The 14,421-nt window shown below is 38.9% G+C and overlaps 1 protein-coding gene across 7 annotated transcripts in view; it reads left to right on the top strand.

Annotated features, from left to right (window-relative positions):
- Window positions 1–14,421, top strand: part of lztfl1 (leucine zipper transcription factor-like 1) — a 133,006-nt gene that overhangs the window by 1,594 nt on the left and 116,991 nt on the right. For all 7 annotated transcript variants that reach the window (XM_053228110.1, XM_053228108.1, XM_026938243.3 and 4 more), the window contains exons 4-7: window positions 1,171–1,294; window positions 5,942–5,987; window positions 12,418–12,498; window positions 13,021–13,120. In XM_053228110.1, coding sequence (XP_053084085.1) covers window positions 1,171–1,294; window positions 5,942–5,987; window positions 12,418–12,498; window positions 13,021–13,120 — 351 coding nt within the window. The remainder of the gene's footprint in view (window positions 1–1,170; window positions 1,295–5,941; window positions 5,988–12,417; window positions 12,499–13,020; window positions 13,121–14,421) is intronic.

Below are 14,421 nucleotides of genomic sequence, written 5' to 3' on the forward strand. Positions count from 1 at the left end.
TCTTCTTGTCTTCACCCTACAGGGACAGCTCTCTCTTTTGTATTGTGTTTTATAATTGTAATTCATCTCTCTGTCATGGCTGGCCTCAATGATTGCAATAAGGACAAGTTCACATTTTGTTGTTGTTGTTCATCACAGTTTGAAGCCATTTACCAGAATATTCACTCAGGTTAGCTTAAGAATAATTAAATAGAGCTGACTAAATGAGAATAAAACACTAACTGAATTAATGGGTCTTTCTGTTTTAATCAAGATTATTACCATTACAAATCTACCTACTTTTGTGAAAAGGAGAAACAAACATGTAAAACATACAAGGTTTATTAGATAATGGAGAGTGGAATGAAGCTTAATGGCAGATGAACACAGTGACTGTAGGCAGCTGTTGGATCTTATTATGTTAAGTGGGCAAAATAATAGATCTAATTAATATATTTATTGTAGCTGAACTATCATGGCAACATTGAAGAAGGTGCATAGAGCGGCTTTATATTTATGTTTAGTGTCTCCTTGTTTGATCCTTGAAGAGACTTCAGTCTAGTCAACCATACATCAGTGGAAGATCTTAGGGAGAGTCTCTTTTGACTGTTCAGCTGTGATTGTGGCATCACAATTTTTGCACATGTCTTGTCAGTGGGAATTGCGCCGAAGGTCCATCTGTAGCCTCAGTTGAGTCAGATTATCCAGGGATTGTAAACAATGCCATATAACTCTTTGCACAATTCCCACTGAAGGTCCAAAATTTTCATGCGTCTTTGACTTCTAATGGTGTAGATTTGGCTAAGGTTGATGTGGGATCAGCCAGATTTTGATTTGAAGAGTTGGAATTTAATGCTCAACTCAGATGTTTGTAAGTTTCTGAGTTTTACACTGAGGTGTGATGAAGTGGGTCAGTGGAACTGTTGCTCGTCATTCAGCTCTGCCGATGGGTTGGTGTTAAAAAGGAAGATCTGGGGTGGAATTCTCCCCACCATCAACCCCCCTGCAGGATAGGAAATGTCAAACTATAGGGGATATATTGCTGGCAATGTTCCTACATCTGGTACCTAACTGTTATGTTGATGTTATATGAATGAAAAGTATTTCAAATCTAACCAGTGTTCTGTACGTCTTCCATTTTGTGTTCAGCACTTTTAGTTGTGAGAATCAGTTCTGCATGTTGTGTTACAGTTTTATGCTCCCTGGTGTGGATACTGTAAGAAGCTGGAACCGATCTGGTATGAGGTAGGAGCTGAGCTAAAGAACTCTGGATCACCCGTCCGAGTGGGAAAGATGGATGCCACTGCATACTCTGGTACATTTTGGATATAATTTTGTTCTCTTTATTTTGTAAATTTTTATTGAAATTCACTATTCTGTTTCTGTCAGATCCTTTATAAACAAGTAAAACTCGATGCTAATGGTGTAGACGAAGATACCTCTGCTGCCAAAGTTTAGTCTTTTCAGACATTTAACATGGCTGTGAGCCTGACCCTGTTTGGATCAATTCCAGAACCGAATTAGTTCATCCACTGTTACAATGATAATTCCATATAAATCCTACAAACATTCAATCACTCTTTCTTGAGATATCGTGCTAACAAGAATCTCTGACAAACAGCCAAAAACATAGGCCCCTGCTACTAGGTGTTAAAAAATTAATTAACTAATTTGCTTTTTTGCTTACTTACTTACAATGGATATAAAAATCTATACACCTCTATTGAAATTGCAGGTTTTTGGATTGAAAAGCCTAAAATGAAGATAAGTCATACCAGACATTTTTCATTTTTCAAATTAAAAAAAAAAACTACAACATCCTGGTTGCAAAGCTGTGCACACCCTTTTATAATAAGGGCTGTAGTTAACCAGTTACATTCAGAATCATGTCCAAAGGTGAGTAGTATAAAGCTGTCATCAAGGAAAGTGATTCTGTTAAACCCCAAATACAAATCAGCCATTCCTGGATTTTCTTGAAATGTTCTGGGTTGCATCCACATTGGATAGCCTTGGTCCAGAAGGACCTGACAAATCATCTACAGGATCATATTGTTGAAAGATTCTGGTCAGGAGAAGGGTGTAGAAGAATGTCGGAGGCATTGGATGTATCATGGAACACGGTGAAAACTATCATCAATAAGTGGAGAAAATAGGGCACCACAGGGACATGTGGTGGACTGCCCTCCAAAGTTGATGGCAAGACAAGGGGAAAGCTTAACCATGAGGTTACTAAGAGGCCTACAGCAACATTAAAGAAGCTGTAAGAATTTCTTGCAGGTAGTAGTCACTCCTTGCATGTGACAACCATCTCTTGTATTCTGCACATGTCTGGGCTATGGGGTAGGGTGGAAAGACAGAAGTCATTTCTCACAAAAAGAGCATCCAAGATACATTCATCCCAAACCATGTGGGGAAAGTGTTTTGTGATGTAATAAGACACTTATTTAGCCTTAGTTCTAAAAGATATGTCTGGCACAAAAAGGATACAGCTTATCCAAAGAACAACATACCTACTGTGAAGGATGTTGGTGACAGCATCATGTGTTGGGGTTGCTTCTCTTTGGCTGGATGTCTAGTCAGAATAGAAGAGGAAAGGTCTAGTTCCAAATATCAAACTGTTTTGGCACAAAACCGCCTGGCTAATGTCAGAAAGCTGAAGATGAAAAGGAATTTCACCTTCAAACATGATAATCACCAAAAGCACGAATCCAAGTCAAGCGAAGAATGGCTTCAGAAAAGGAAGATCAAAACCCAGGCTGCAGTACCATAGAAAACTTATGGAATGACCTAACGAGGGCCGTGGACAGGAGATTCCAAGGGCATGTGTGCAAAGCTGATAGAGACTTATTCAGACTTAGAAAGACTTACTGCTGTAATAAATGATAACAAATGATTTTCCACAAAGTAGGCTGGGAGAGCTGTGCATACCAGGGTGTTATATGTTTAATTTCACTTATTTTTCCTAGTAATCACGTATTTGTTTTTGTCTTCAATTTTTGTTGCTTTTGATGTCACATTAAAGATGGAAAAATGTCTGACATGATTTATGTTCTGGCTTTATGTCATAAAAACAAGCAGTTCCAATAAGCACATGCGTGAGAGAAGAAAAACAGTGAAATTTTTGGGAATCTGGCAGGAATTTTGTTGTGTGTTAGGATGGCGCCTAGGTCTGGAGTTCCCTAGCGTTTTTGTGTTTGTTGTTTGTTTGTCCTGTCCTTTGTCACCTTTCAAGGATAACTTTTACCAGGGACGAATTGCTGAACATCAGGCAATGCACTCCCATCAATCTTTTACCGACTTTTGAACATTCTGACGTTTTACTGGACATTTTAGTCGGAGGAGCGGTAGTTCTATACAGGCGCAAATGCAAGCGAGGGAAACGGGCAGGAGCGCTCGTAAAGCTCCGACATCGCAGCTTTAGAACCCCGCTGCTGAGTATTCATCTGATGAATCTCCACTCCCTTGCCAACAAAACTAACGAAATACTTCTCCTCACCTGGACAAACAAGGACTTTTCCAGCTCTGCAGCTCTGTGCTTCACAGAAACCCTGGCTGAATGAATCTATTCCGGACAGCGCATTACATCTGGCAGGCTTCCAGCTGGTCAGACTGGATCGCATCGCCAAGTCATTGGGGAAAACGAGGGGGTGGTGGACTATGTTTTTACATAAACAAAGGTTGGTGCACTGATATAACAACGTTGAAGAAGATATGCTGTCTTAACTTAGAAGTGCTCTTCATCAACCACAAGCCTTTTTATTCGCCGCGACAGTTTTCCTCGTTCATTCTGGTGGATGTATACATCCCTCCTCAAGCCTGCATGAACACGGCACTGCAAAAGCTGGCTGATCAGATTAGAGACACGGAGCGACATCACCCCTACTCACTTATTATTATTCTTAGTGATTTTAATAGAGCAAACCTCACCCGGGAACTGCCAAAATACAGATAGCACATTAGGTGTCCCACCAGAGACAATAACACACTTGAATTGACAAGAACACACATTGTTACACCACAATAAAGGATGCATATCATTCTGTTCACTGAGCAGCTTTGGGACTGTCTGATCTCTGCCAAATTCATCTTGTCCCAGCATACAGCCAAAAACTAAAATCTTCCAAGCCTGTAGTAAGGACTGTGAAAAGATGGACTATTGAAGCAGAGCGGGATCTACAAGCCTGTTTCGACTGTACTGATTGGAGTGTTTTTGAAGCTGCAGCCACTGATTTGGATGAGCTGACTGATACTGTGACATCCTATATCAGTTTCTGTGAGGACATGTTTGTACCCACCTGTTCCACCAGGACTTATTTAACATATAACAACAACAAACCATGGTTTACTATGAAACTCAGACAGCTTTGTCAAGCCAAAGAAGATGCTTACAGAAGTGGGGACAAAGTGCTGTACAATCGCGCAAAAAAGACTGACAAAGGAGATAACGGTAGCTAAAAGAAGCTACTCTGAAAAGCTGAAAAAACTGTTTTCAGCCAACGACCCTGCATCAGTGTGGAACGACCTGAAAGCCATCACCAACTACCAGACATTATCCCCTCAATCTGTTGGGAATCAACAACTGAATGACGATCTGAAACATTTCTACTGCAGATTTGAAAGAGGCAATCTCACACCCCACACCCACTCTGACCAACATGTCTTCACACAAACATTGACACCTCCTGTAACACCTCCTGATGTGTGCTATCCCCACTACTATTCTCTACACAAATGACTGCACCTCCTCAGACACCTCTGTTAAGCTCCTGAAGTTTGCAGATGACACCACAGTCATTGGCCTCATCCAGGATGGCGATGAGTCTGCATACAGAAGGGAGGTTGAGCAGCTGGCTGTCTGGTGCAGTCAAAACCTTGGATATTGGATCCAATAATGCTCCAGACCATCTCTCAAGACCTCCTCCCCTTCATCACCACTAGCACTGACCACTAGAACAGCCAGGCACAAGAACAGCTTTTTCCCACAAGCCATTTTCCTCATGAGCAGTTAACTACTTCTAGGTCCTTATTAGTGTATTATCTCTCTGTAGATACAATTTTTTGTGCAATATGTAAATTCATTCTTTGCTATACTATCTGTACACATATCCTTAATGCTCTGCCATTGCCTTCACCTTGCACATAGCTGTATTATATCTACATATATCTATTCCATTTAAGCCTATTGTGTCTACTGTACAGTGTTAGATATTCTCTATTCTATTATTATTATTATTATTTGTAAATTTTATTATTATATATCTTGCCATCTTATTGGTATATGTGTTGTGGAAACTTCATACCAAGTCAAATTCCTTGTGTGTGTGGGCACACTTGGCAATAAAAGCTCATTCTGATTCTGATTCTTCTGATAAGGTGTGTAGATCTTTTCTGTCCTGTGCGCGTGTGCATGCCTGCATGTGTAATTTTTATTTTGCTTGGAACAGACAGGATTCATGAAATTCCTGCAAGTAATGCCCCTTTTTCAACCAATTATACAGTCATGGGAAAAAGAAAGTACACTCTCCTTTGATTCTACTTTTTCTATTTATTGGGGCCTAAATAACAATTGTGGAATCTGTAGGAGTTTATCAGTCTCTCACACTGTTTTGCAGAAATTTTGGCCCACTCTTCTTTACAACATTGCTTCAGTTCATTGATGTTTGAAGGGATTCATTTATGCACAGCTCTCTTAAGATCCTGCCATAATATCTCAAAGGGGTTGAAATCTGGACTTTAGATCTGGACCAACTGTCAGCTGTCAGTCTCTATCAACTGATTTAGAACAAGTCATATTACAGTAATATATGGTACATGGTATGAGGATCATGAGGGCTAAGACAGATTTAAATGAAACTAAGTTGTAAACTACTTGCTAAAACTACCTGTTGCACATACTGTATGTATGCTTAAGTGATGGAATCTGGGGCTGTGTGTAATTATTATTGCATTTGTTATATTACAGGCATGGCTTCTGAGTTTGGAGTACGAGGATATCCAACAATAAAACTGTGAGTATTCATAGTATGGTTTTAAATGTGGCTACATGGTATGACATTTCAGTAGCAGTAGGTCTGATCAGGTACACTGATTATATCATTGAATATATCTGTGGCATTGATGTTTTTATGTAAAGAAAACAAGACTCGCTTTAGTTTAAATCTGCTATAGTTTGTTGATTGTATTTTATGAGTAAATGGAAGTACCCTATCAGGCTGCATTCACAAGGACTTTTTGGTATTCACTGCCATTCCTCCTAATAAGAATGATGCATTGGTGGACTGCTCACATTCCAATGCTAAACATTTATAAGTGCAGCTCTCAGCGAGTCTTATATTGGTACCCTGTCGGAGTGTTTACAGCTCTAGTGGATTATAACACAAAATACATACAATTATCTGCCCACAAACACACTTACAACAAACCAGAAACTGATGTCAGTGCATTTTTTTGAAGGATGCTGAAAATTTCTTGCGAAAGTAGGCTCATTCTGTCCTATGTGTAAAAGCTGTTCTCAGATCCCCAAAGGGTGACTTCTTTTTCCTGTCCAAAGTACTCTGCTAATTTGTGGCAGATAATCTCTTATGTGCCATCTGATTGATCTCTAGTGGCTGTGGTTGCCTTCTCTCTGTTACCTTCCCTAGGATAAGTGTGTGATTTTTTTTTTGTAAATGTGGTGTTAATGAAACTAAATTTAAATTTTGTTTTGCATACAGTAGTACACTAAGATAATTAGAGCTTGCAAAAAGAGTCAGTCTAACAAAACATGCATTTTTTGTGATGTGTGCTGATTATGGCTGTATAGCATTACGCAGTATGTGCACCTATCTATGTATGACTGTTTCATATTTCCTAATCAATGTCATACTGGTCACCTTTCCCAGTTCCAGTTGGTGGGTGGTGATGTAGTTGCTGCTTTGTGAATTGTGGCAGTGACAGGACTCATTTTATTAGTTGAGTCCCTGAGAGATTCCTTCAGACTCATTAAGCTCCCTGAGGAGAGGTTTGTGTACTGCTGTAACCTTAGCAAATGGTCCTTGATGGGTCACACAAGGCATGCAATTGCACTGAAGCAGTAACAGAAAATAGGCTTGTAATTTATTGCTTCCATTGCGTGAGCTGCATGATTAGTTTGTTTCAGAGAAAAGCAGGACACAGGAAGGTGTTCTACTGGAACTTCAAGCAGCATATGTGAGATGTGTGCATACATGAGATATTATATATTATTATTAAGTTAGCAGTTGCAGTGAAAACGACTCCTGAAAGTCAGGGCTGCTACAATACTGTCAGCAACTTTATTTACCATGGACAGCCCATAACCTGCTCCAAGCATTAATTTAGACCTTATAAAACTTGTATTGATAATAAGATAACAACATAAACTAGCTGATTATCATAAGGATGATGTGTAAGAATAAGGATTATTTTAGCTTTGTTTTTAGAATGATTTAAAATCTACAAAAGTAATAATTCCATTAAGCAGAACAGTAGCCTTTACTGTCTATGAGTGCAAAAATTGTGTTTTACCTTTCAGACACCAACAGATGGGGAAGCAGCATGCAGGTTAAATAAGGTCACTGCCTTTAAATAGACTCGAGTAAAAATTGTCACATTAGCACTGCATTGTTTTCTGCACTGCAGTGTTAGAGAATGAGTGAGGGGAGTTTCTTGCCCTTCAGCTGTACTTCAGGACTAAATGCTAGTCTGTGTTGCTGGTATATCTATGTCAAATAAAAAAAATTGTTATAGTACATGAAGTAGCATGCAGCCTTATCAGTTTTCTTGTTCTTCTTCTTGTCCTTCTTTTTCTTCTTCTTCTTTTTTTAACTACTGCACATTTTAAAAAGTGAATAATCCTGCTGTGTGCAGCAGTTCTCATTATTCAACAGTAGTCATTGATATGTTGTCTTATCATCTTTTATCACTGCAGGAAGGTACTGAATCAGGATTATTATTATTATTATTATTATTATAGGATTGGCAGATGTTCTATGTAAGTCAGATTTTTCTAAATTTAAAAGTAAGTATAGAAAATGTGGATTTTTTTTTTTCTTTCCATCACTGTGATACAGACCTAATTACTGTATATGCATATCTACAGTTGGGTCCATAAGTATTTGGACAGTGACACAATTTTTTTTATTTTGCTTCTGTACACCATCGCAATGGATTTGAAATGAAGCAATGAACATGTGATTGAAGTGTAGACCTTCAGCTTTAATTCAAGGAGTTGAACAAAAATATTGCCTTAAGCGTTTAGAAATTACAGGCATTTTTTACGTAGGCCCGCCTTTTTCACAGGCTCAAAAGTAATTAGACAAACTAACATATCTATAAATATAAGGCCATTTGACTTGGCCATTTAAGAACATTCTATTTCTTGGCCTTAAGAAGCTCTGGGTCTTTAACCATTTGTAGTGTGAAGCGCTGTCCCATCAGTTTTGCAGCATTTGAGTGAATCTCAGTGTAAGTATAGCTCTGTACACTTCAGAATTCATCCTGCTACTTCTGTCAGCAGTCACATCACCACTAAACACTCCAGTTCCATTGGCAGCCATACATGCCCATGCCATAACACTGCCTCGACTGTGTTTGACAGATGAGGTGGTATGCTTTGGATCATGAACCTTTCCTTTCCTTCCCCATACTCTTCTTTTCCCATCATTTTCCCACTATAATTCTCCCTCTACACAAATGACTGCACCTCCTCAGACACCTCTGTTAAGCTCCTGAAGTTTGCAGATGACACCACAGTCACTGACCTCATCCAGCACAGTGATGAGTCGGCATACAGAAGGGAGGATGAACAGCTGGCTGTCTGGTGCAGTCAAAACAACCTGGAGTTGAACACACTCAAAACAGTAGAGATGATGGTGTACTTCAGGAGGAACCCCCCGGCACTGCCCCCACTCACCATCCTGGACAGCACTGTCGCCATCGTGGAGTCCTTCAGCTTCCTGCGCTTGACCATCTCACAGGACCTGAAGTGGGAGACCCACATAGACTACATCTTGAAAAAGGCCCAGCAGAGTTTGTACTTCCTTTGTCAACTGAGAAAGTTCAACCTGCCACAGGAGCTGCTGACCCAGTTCTACTCAGCTGTCATCGAGTCTGTTCTGTGCACCTCAATTACTGTCTGGTTTGGTTCAGCTACCAAATCAGATATAAGAAGACTGCAACGGACAGTCCAAACTGCTGAGAGGATTATTGGTGCTCCCCTGCCCACCCTACAGGACTATACTCATCCAGAGTGAAGAAACAGGCAGTTAAAATAATTTCAGACACCTCTCACCCAGGCCACAATCTCTTTGAACTGTTGCCCTCCGGCTGGTGCCTCAGAGCACTGACCACTAGAACAGCCAGGCACAAGAACAGCTTTTTCCCACAAGCCATTTTCCTCATGAGCAGCTAACTACTTCTAGGTCCTTCTTAGTGTATTATCTCTCTGTGGATACAATTTTTTTGTGCAATATGTAAATTCATTCCTTACTATACTACCTGTACACTTATCCTTAATGCTTTTGCCATTGCCTTCACCTTGCACATAGCTGTATTATAACTGTACATATATCTACTCCTCTAAGCCTATTGTGTCTACTGTACAGTGTTAGATATTCTCTCATATTATTATTATTATTATTATTTGTAAATTTTATATATCATTTTTATTATTATTATATATCTTGCCATCTTATTGGTATATGTATTCTGACTTGGCTAGATGCTGTGAATGGGTTTTTCTTCACCAAGGAAAGAATTCTGCAATCATCCACTTTAGTTCTGTGGTCTTCCAGGCCTTTTGGTGTTGCTGAGCTTGCCAGTGCATTCTTCCTTTTTAACAGTGTACCAAACTGTTGATTTGGCCACTCCTAATGTTTCTGCTATCTCTCTGATAAGTCTGTTTTGTTTTTTCAGCCTAATGACAGCCTCCTTCACTTGCATCGACACCTCATTGAACCGCATATTGAGAGTTCCCATAAACATGCAAATTCAACCTTGGAATCAACTCAAGACCTTTTATCTCCTCAATTTGTCATGAAATAACAAAGAAACAGGCCACAGCTGGCCATGAAAGTGCTTATCAGTCAATTGTCCAATTATGTTTGAGCCTGCGAAAATGGAGGGACTATGTAAAAAAAAAAAAAAAAAAGCTATAATTCCTAAACAGTTAATGCAGTATTTTTGTTAAACCCCTTGAATTAAAGCTGAACACCTCAATCACATCTTGATTGCTTTATTTAAAATCCACTGTGGTGGCGTACAGAGGCAAAATTACAAAACTTGTGTCACTGATTATGGACCCGACTGTATATGTGTATGTGTCCCCTTTTTTTTAAAAAAAAATCTGTTCTGACAGAACATTGTGAAGGGAAAAAACTGAAAATATGTAAATTACCTCAGAAGGTGGCAGAACGTTTAGGGTGCTCTGGCCCTGTGTGTCTCAGAGAACAGAGGAGCATCAGTGTGGAGGCAAAAATCAGGAAATGTAACAGTAATATGAGTTATCACTCAAAAATATGCCCAAGAGCAGTCTTTTTCTTCCCAATAAATGGCAGATGAGCCAATCAACATATGAAGCTGGAGTGATTTATACCCCCCTTCTGAAAAACTTTTTCCTACCTTTCTCCCATATCGCGTTCTGCAAATGTAAATGGAGAATGTTTTTAGTTTATTAAAGTGAAATAAAATGTATCAATGTATGTATTGTACTTAGCTAATCTTAGACAAGCACAGTACTGTGCAAAAGTCTAGGGCACTTAAAAACAATTTTCTAAAGGGAAGATGCCTTAAAAATTTATAAAATTAAATGTCTTCTGCATAAAGAAACTTCTGTAAGAGCAGTAAATGGCACTAAATTAATGTGCACGTGTGCGCACCTACTGAAAGAGCAATCAAATTGGCGGCCAGTGAATCATATGACCAATTTTTGCATTTCTATTGGTTAATATTGGAGCCACATCTCTTGATTAACAATGGACATAGAAAATTTTTTGTAGTTTTTGTTGCCACATTTGTTCATGTTGCTTGCAGACAGCACAGTATCATAGAGTGTTGATATTCTATATTGTCCTGATGGATAATGTGTGCATTTTATGAGATTTTCAACAACCAGAGTATCCTTATGCCTGAATGTTGAGCAACAATGAATGAATTAATTAAATACTAATTAACTTTTCTGCATTCACTCTTCTTCTCACTTTCTGTTTAATTGTCACACTTGGGTGACTGTAATGACATGGGAAATCATTTTTAAGCATCGAAAATGTTATTATGGTAAAGTGCTCACTAAATCTCGCTCAATGCATGTGCATTATTTAGGATTGGATTAGAACTAACATACAGATATACCCAGATCTTGTAAAGACAGTCCAGTTAGGAAAACATAAACAGTTCATTCAGAATCTGCACTGAATTTGCATTGATGAAAATTTTTGCATGTAAGCATAGCCAATGAGGTAAAAATAATTTTTTTTTATTCCTATTGAGCGGTCAGTGGAGTTATTAACAGATTATTGGGCTGCATGTATAGAGGGTTCATATCCTATGTTTTAGGATAATGTGTGCATTTTATGTAATTGATCATTAGGCCTGAATGTCTAGCAAGTATGGATGAATTAATTAAATGCTTATTAACTTTTTTTAAAAGTCACAAGCTCTTCTTCTCACTCTCCATTTAATAATTATAATTCGATGACTGTAAGGACATGGGAAATAATTTAAAAAGCAGTGAAAACACAAGCAGTGTGTGACTCCCTATGTTACCAGGGGAATGAGGACAATGGAGATAGGCGTGGCGTGGTTTTTAATGGAACGTTAACTTGCTTTTCAGTTTTGTTCACCAAAATCGCACACAGACACACACACACACAGCTCAGAAGGTCTCATCTCCGTCCCTCATGACTTTTCTCTCCCCTTTATTTGCTCGCTGCCGCTCTCACCCACAGGTGCAGCCTCAATGTTACCACTCACTCTTGCGACTCTGCCCTCCAAACCGGTGCTCAACCATGCCCCCGCCACCACACAGTGCAATTTCATACAAATCTCCAATCAGCTTGCAGCCCATACACAGTGTTAGCATTGAGCTACTGTTAGGAAACTTGAATAGTATGTTCATTAATAGTTGCTGTAGTATGCTGTGCAACTTGGCAAGAGATAGCTACATGAGGTGCGATCTGCACATGGTGCTTGGCACCCACAACTCTTAAGCCTTATTCTGATATATACTGCAAGAAGAAAATGCATGAATATTGTTGCTGCATGAAATGCTGTGTGTTAAATTAACTAGGCCTGACTGGTTCTATATAGGCCTCAAGTTATTTCAAGTGTCTACTGGTTATTTTTTCTCAGTTTTGAGGTCAGTATTGTTACATCATCCAGTATAAATAGTTTTTGTAAAAATCTCTCTCTCTCTCTCTCTCTCTCTCTCATTCACTCACTCAGACTAAAGGGGGAACTCGCTTATAATTATAAAGGACCCAGGACCAAAGATGACATCATTGAGTTTGCTAACAGAGTGGCTGGGTGAGATGTTTGCTCCTTAATCAAGAGGCTCACATTATAATCTGATGATTACTATTCTTTAATTTTTTGCTATCAAGCAATATATTAGCTTTAGAATGAGGGAAGGACCGTGGGATTTTTGTCAATGACTTTGCTGTAGTGACATTACCACTAACACTGTGAACCAGTGTTTTACATGTTTGAATACATCAGTGTATGTGGGAAAAGGAAAAAGGAATGTCCACAATTGTACAAGGACAGACTTCATTTATGCTCTTGAGAAATATTCAGGTCAGCCTCCCTAATATTTAACCCAGACCTGCAGCTCTCTGGTTTATATCTAAGCTTTCTCTAATGTCCAGTAGCTGTCAGTAGAACTATGTAGATAGAGGCTGCAATGATTCACAGTCATAAAGTGTGCACAAGTTAGCACTTTCTGGAAACAGTGTGTAGACATCTGGAGCCAGCTGTTCTTTGTCTAGATCACTTTTCTGTTATGGGGCTTATGTGAAAAATGAGCATCTTATTTGTTTGTGTACAAAGGCCTTCTGTGCGGTCACTCCCAAGCAGACAGATGTTTGAGCACGTCTTGAAGAGGCACAACGTACTATTTGTGTACATAGGGGGAGAGTCACTGCTCAAGGTAAGCCTTGGAATATCTGTACACACACACACCCACACACACAAGCTAATCTCAAGGCTTACCTTCTTCCACACAGAGACATGCACAAAGACACACTCGCAAACACAGTCACGTGTAACACCTGGTTTATATACTTATGCGTATGTGAGGCGTGCAGAGGCCTCTTGAAAGCTAACTGCTTGTCATGCGTACCTGTGGTGCTGTGCATCAACTGGCCTTCTGGTGAACACTGATTGGTTGACGGGGAGGTATGTTCAGTTATGTACCTGGAAATGTTTTGATGAGACATTGTGCCATTTTTTTCTGTTGGTTCAATCGAAGATTTTAGAGTAATATAGTTCCAAATTTATCTCAGGAGTAAATAATGATAATAGCTTTACTTATATATCACCTTTCATACATAAAATGCAGCTCAAAGTGCTTCACAATGGAAAAAGATATAATAAAATGATAAACTAATAAAACAATAATTTTATCATTTTATTATATCTTTAATAAAATATTAAAACATACAGATCCAGGGGTCGGGGTCTGCACGGTTGAAACTCTTTGTTGATGAGAGCGATGAGAGGAGAATGATCAGACTGGTTTGAGCTGACAGGAAGTCTATAGTAACCCATATAAGCATTCTTTACAACTGTGGTGAGCAGAAAAGCATATCAGACTGAATAAATGGGTGGGTGTACAAGTGTTCCTATAAAAGTAGATGGTGAGTGTATATTTAGTGAAGGTGCCTGACAGATGATAGACATTAGGAGTGAGTTCTACATCCTGGAAGCATGGACACTAAAACCATTTTCACCAAGCTTCTTAAAAGGAAAGGAACCTTCAGCCAGCATTGGTTGATCTTAAAAAAAGATTTGGGGCGTAATCAGTCAGGCATTCTGCTAAATACACAGGTGCAATACCATTAAGAGTTTTAAAAGCTAATAAGTGCACTAAAATCTATTCTGGATGTCACAGTTACCCAGTGCAGTTCCTTCAGAATAGGAGTAATATGGTCTCTCTTTTTATTTTGTGGTAGAAGCCAAGCAGCTGCACTTTGTACTAACTGTAATGGATAAATAGTTTTTTTTGTCCAAGTCCATAAAAAAGAGAATTACAGTAATCTACTTGTAATAAGTCCATGGATGGGTTTTAATGCATCTTCTTTACATAAAAATGGATAAATTCTTTTCAATGTTCCTCAATTGATAAAATGCGACCTCAGAAATATTATTAATGTGAGGAGCAAAGCTGAGATCAAAAGCAACTGTTACACACGAATTTCTAACCTCTGTTTTTACTGATAAAACTCAGCT

The sequence above is a fragment of the Pangasianodon hypophthalmus genome, chromosome 22, assembly GCF_027358585.1.
Source record: "Pangasianodon hypophthalmus isolate fPanHyp1 chromosome 22, fPanHyp1.pri, whole genome shotgun sequence".
NCBI classification, from domain to species: domain Eukaryota; kingdom Metazoa; phylum Chordata; class Actinopteri; order Siluriformes; family Pangasiidae; genus Pangasianodon; species Pangasianodon hypophthalmus.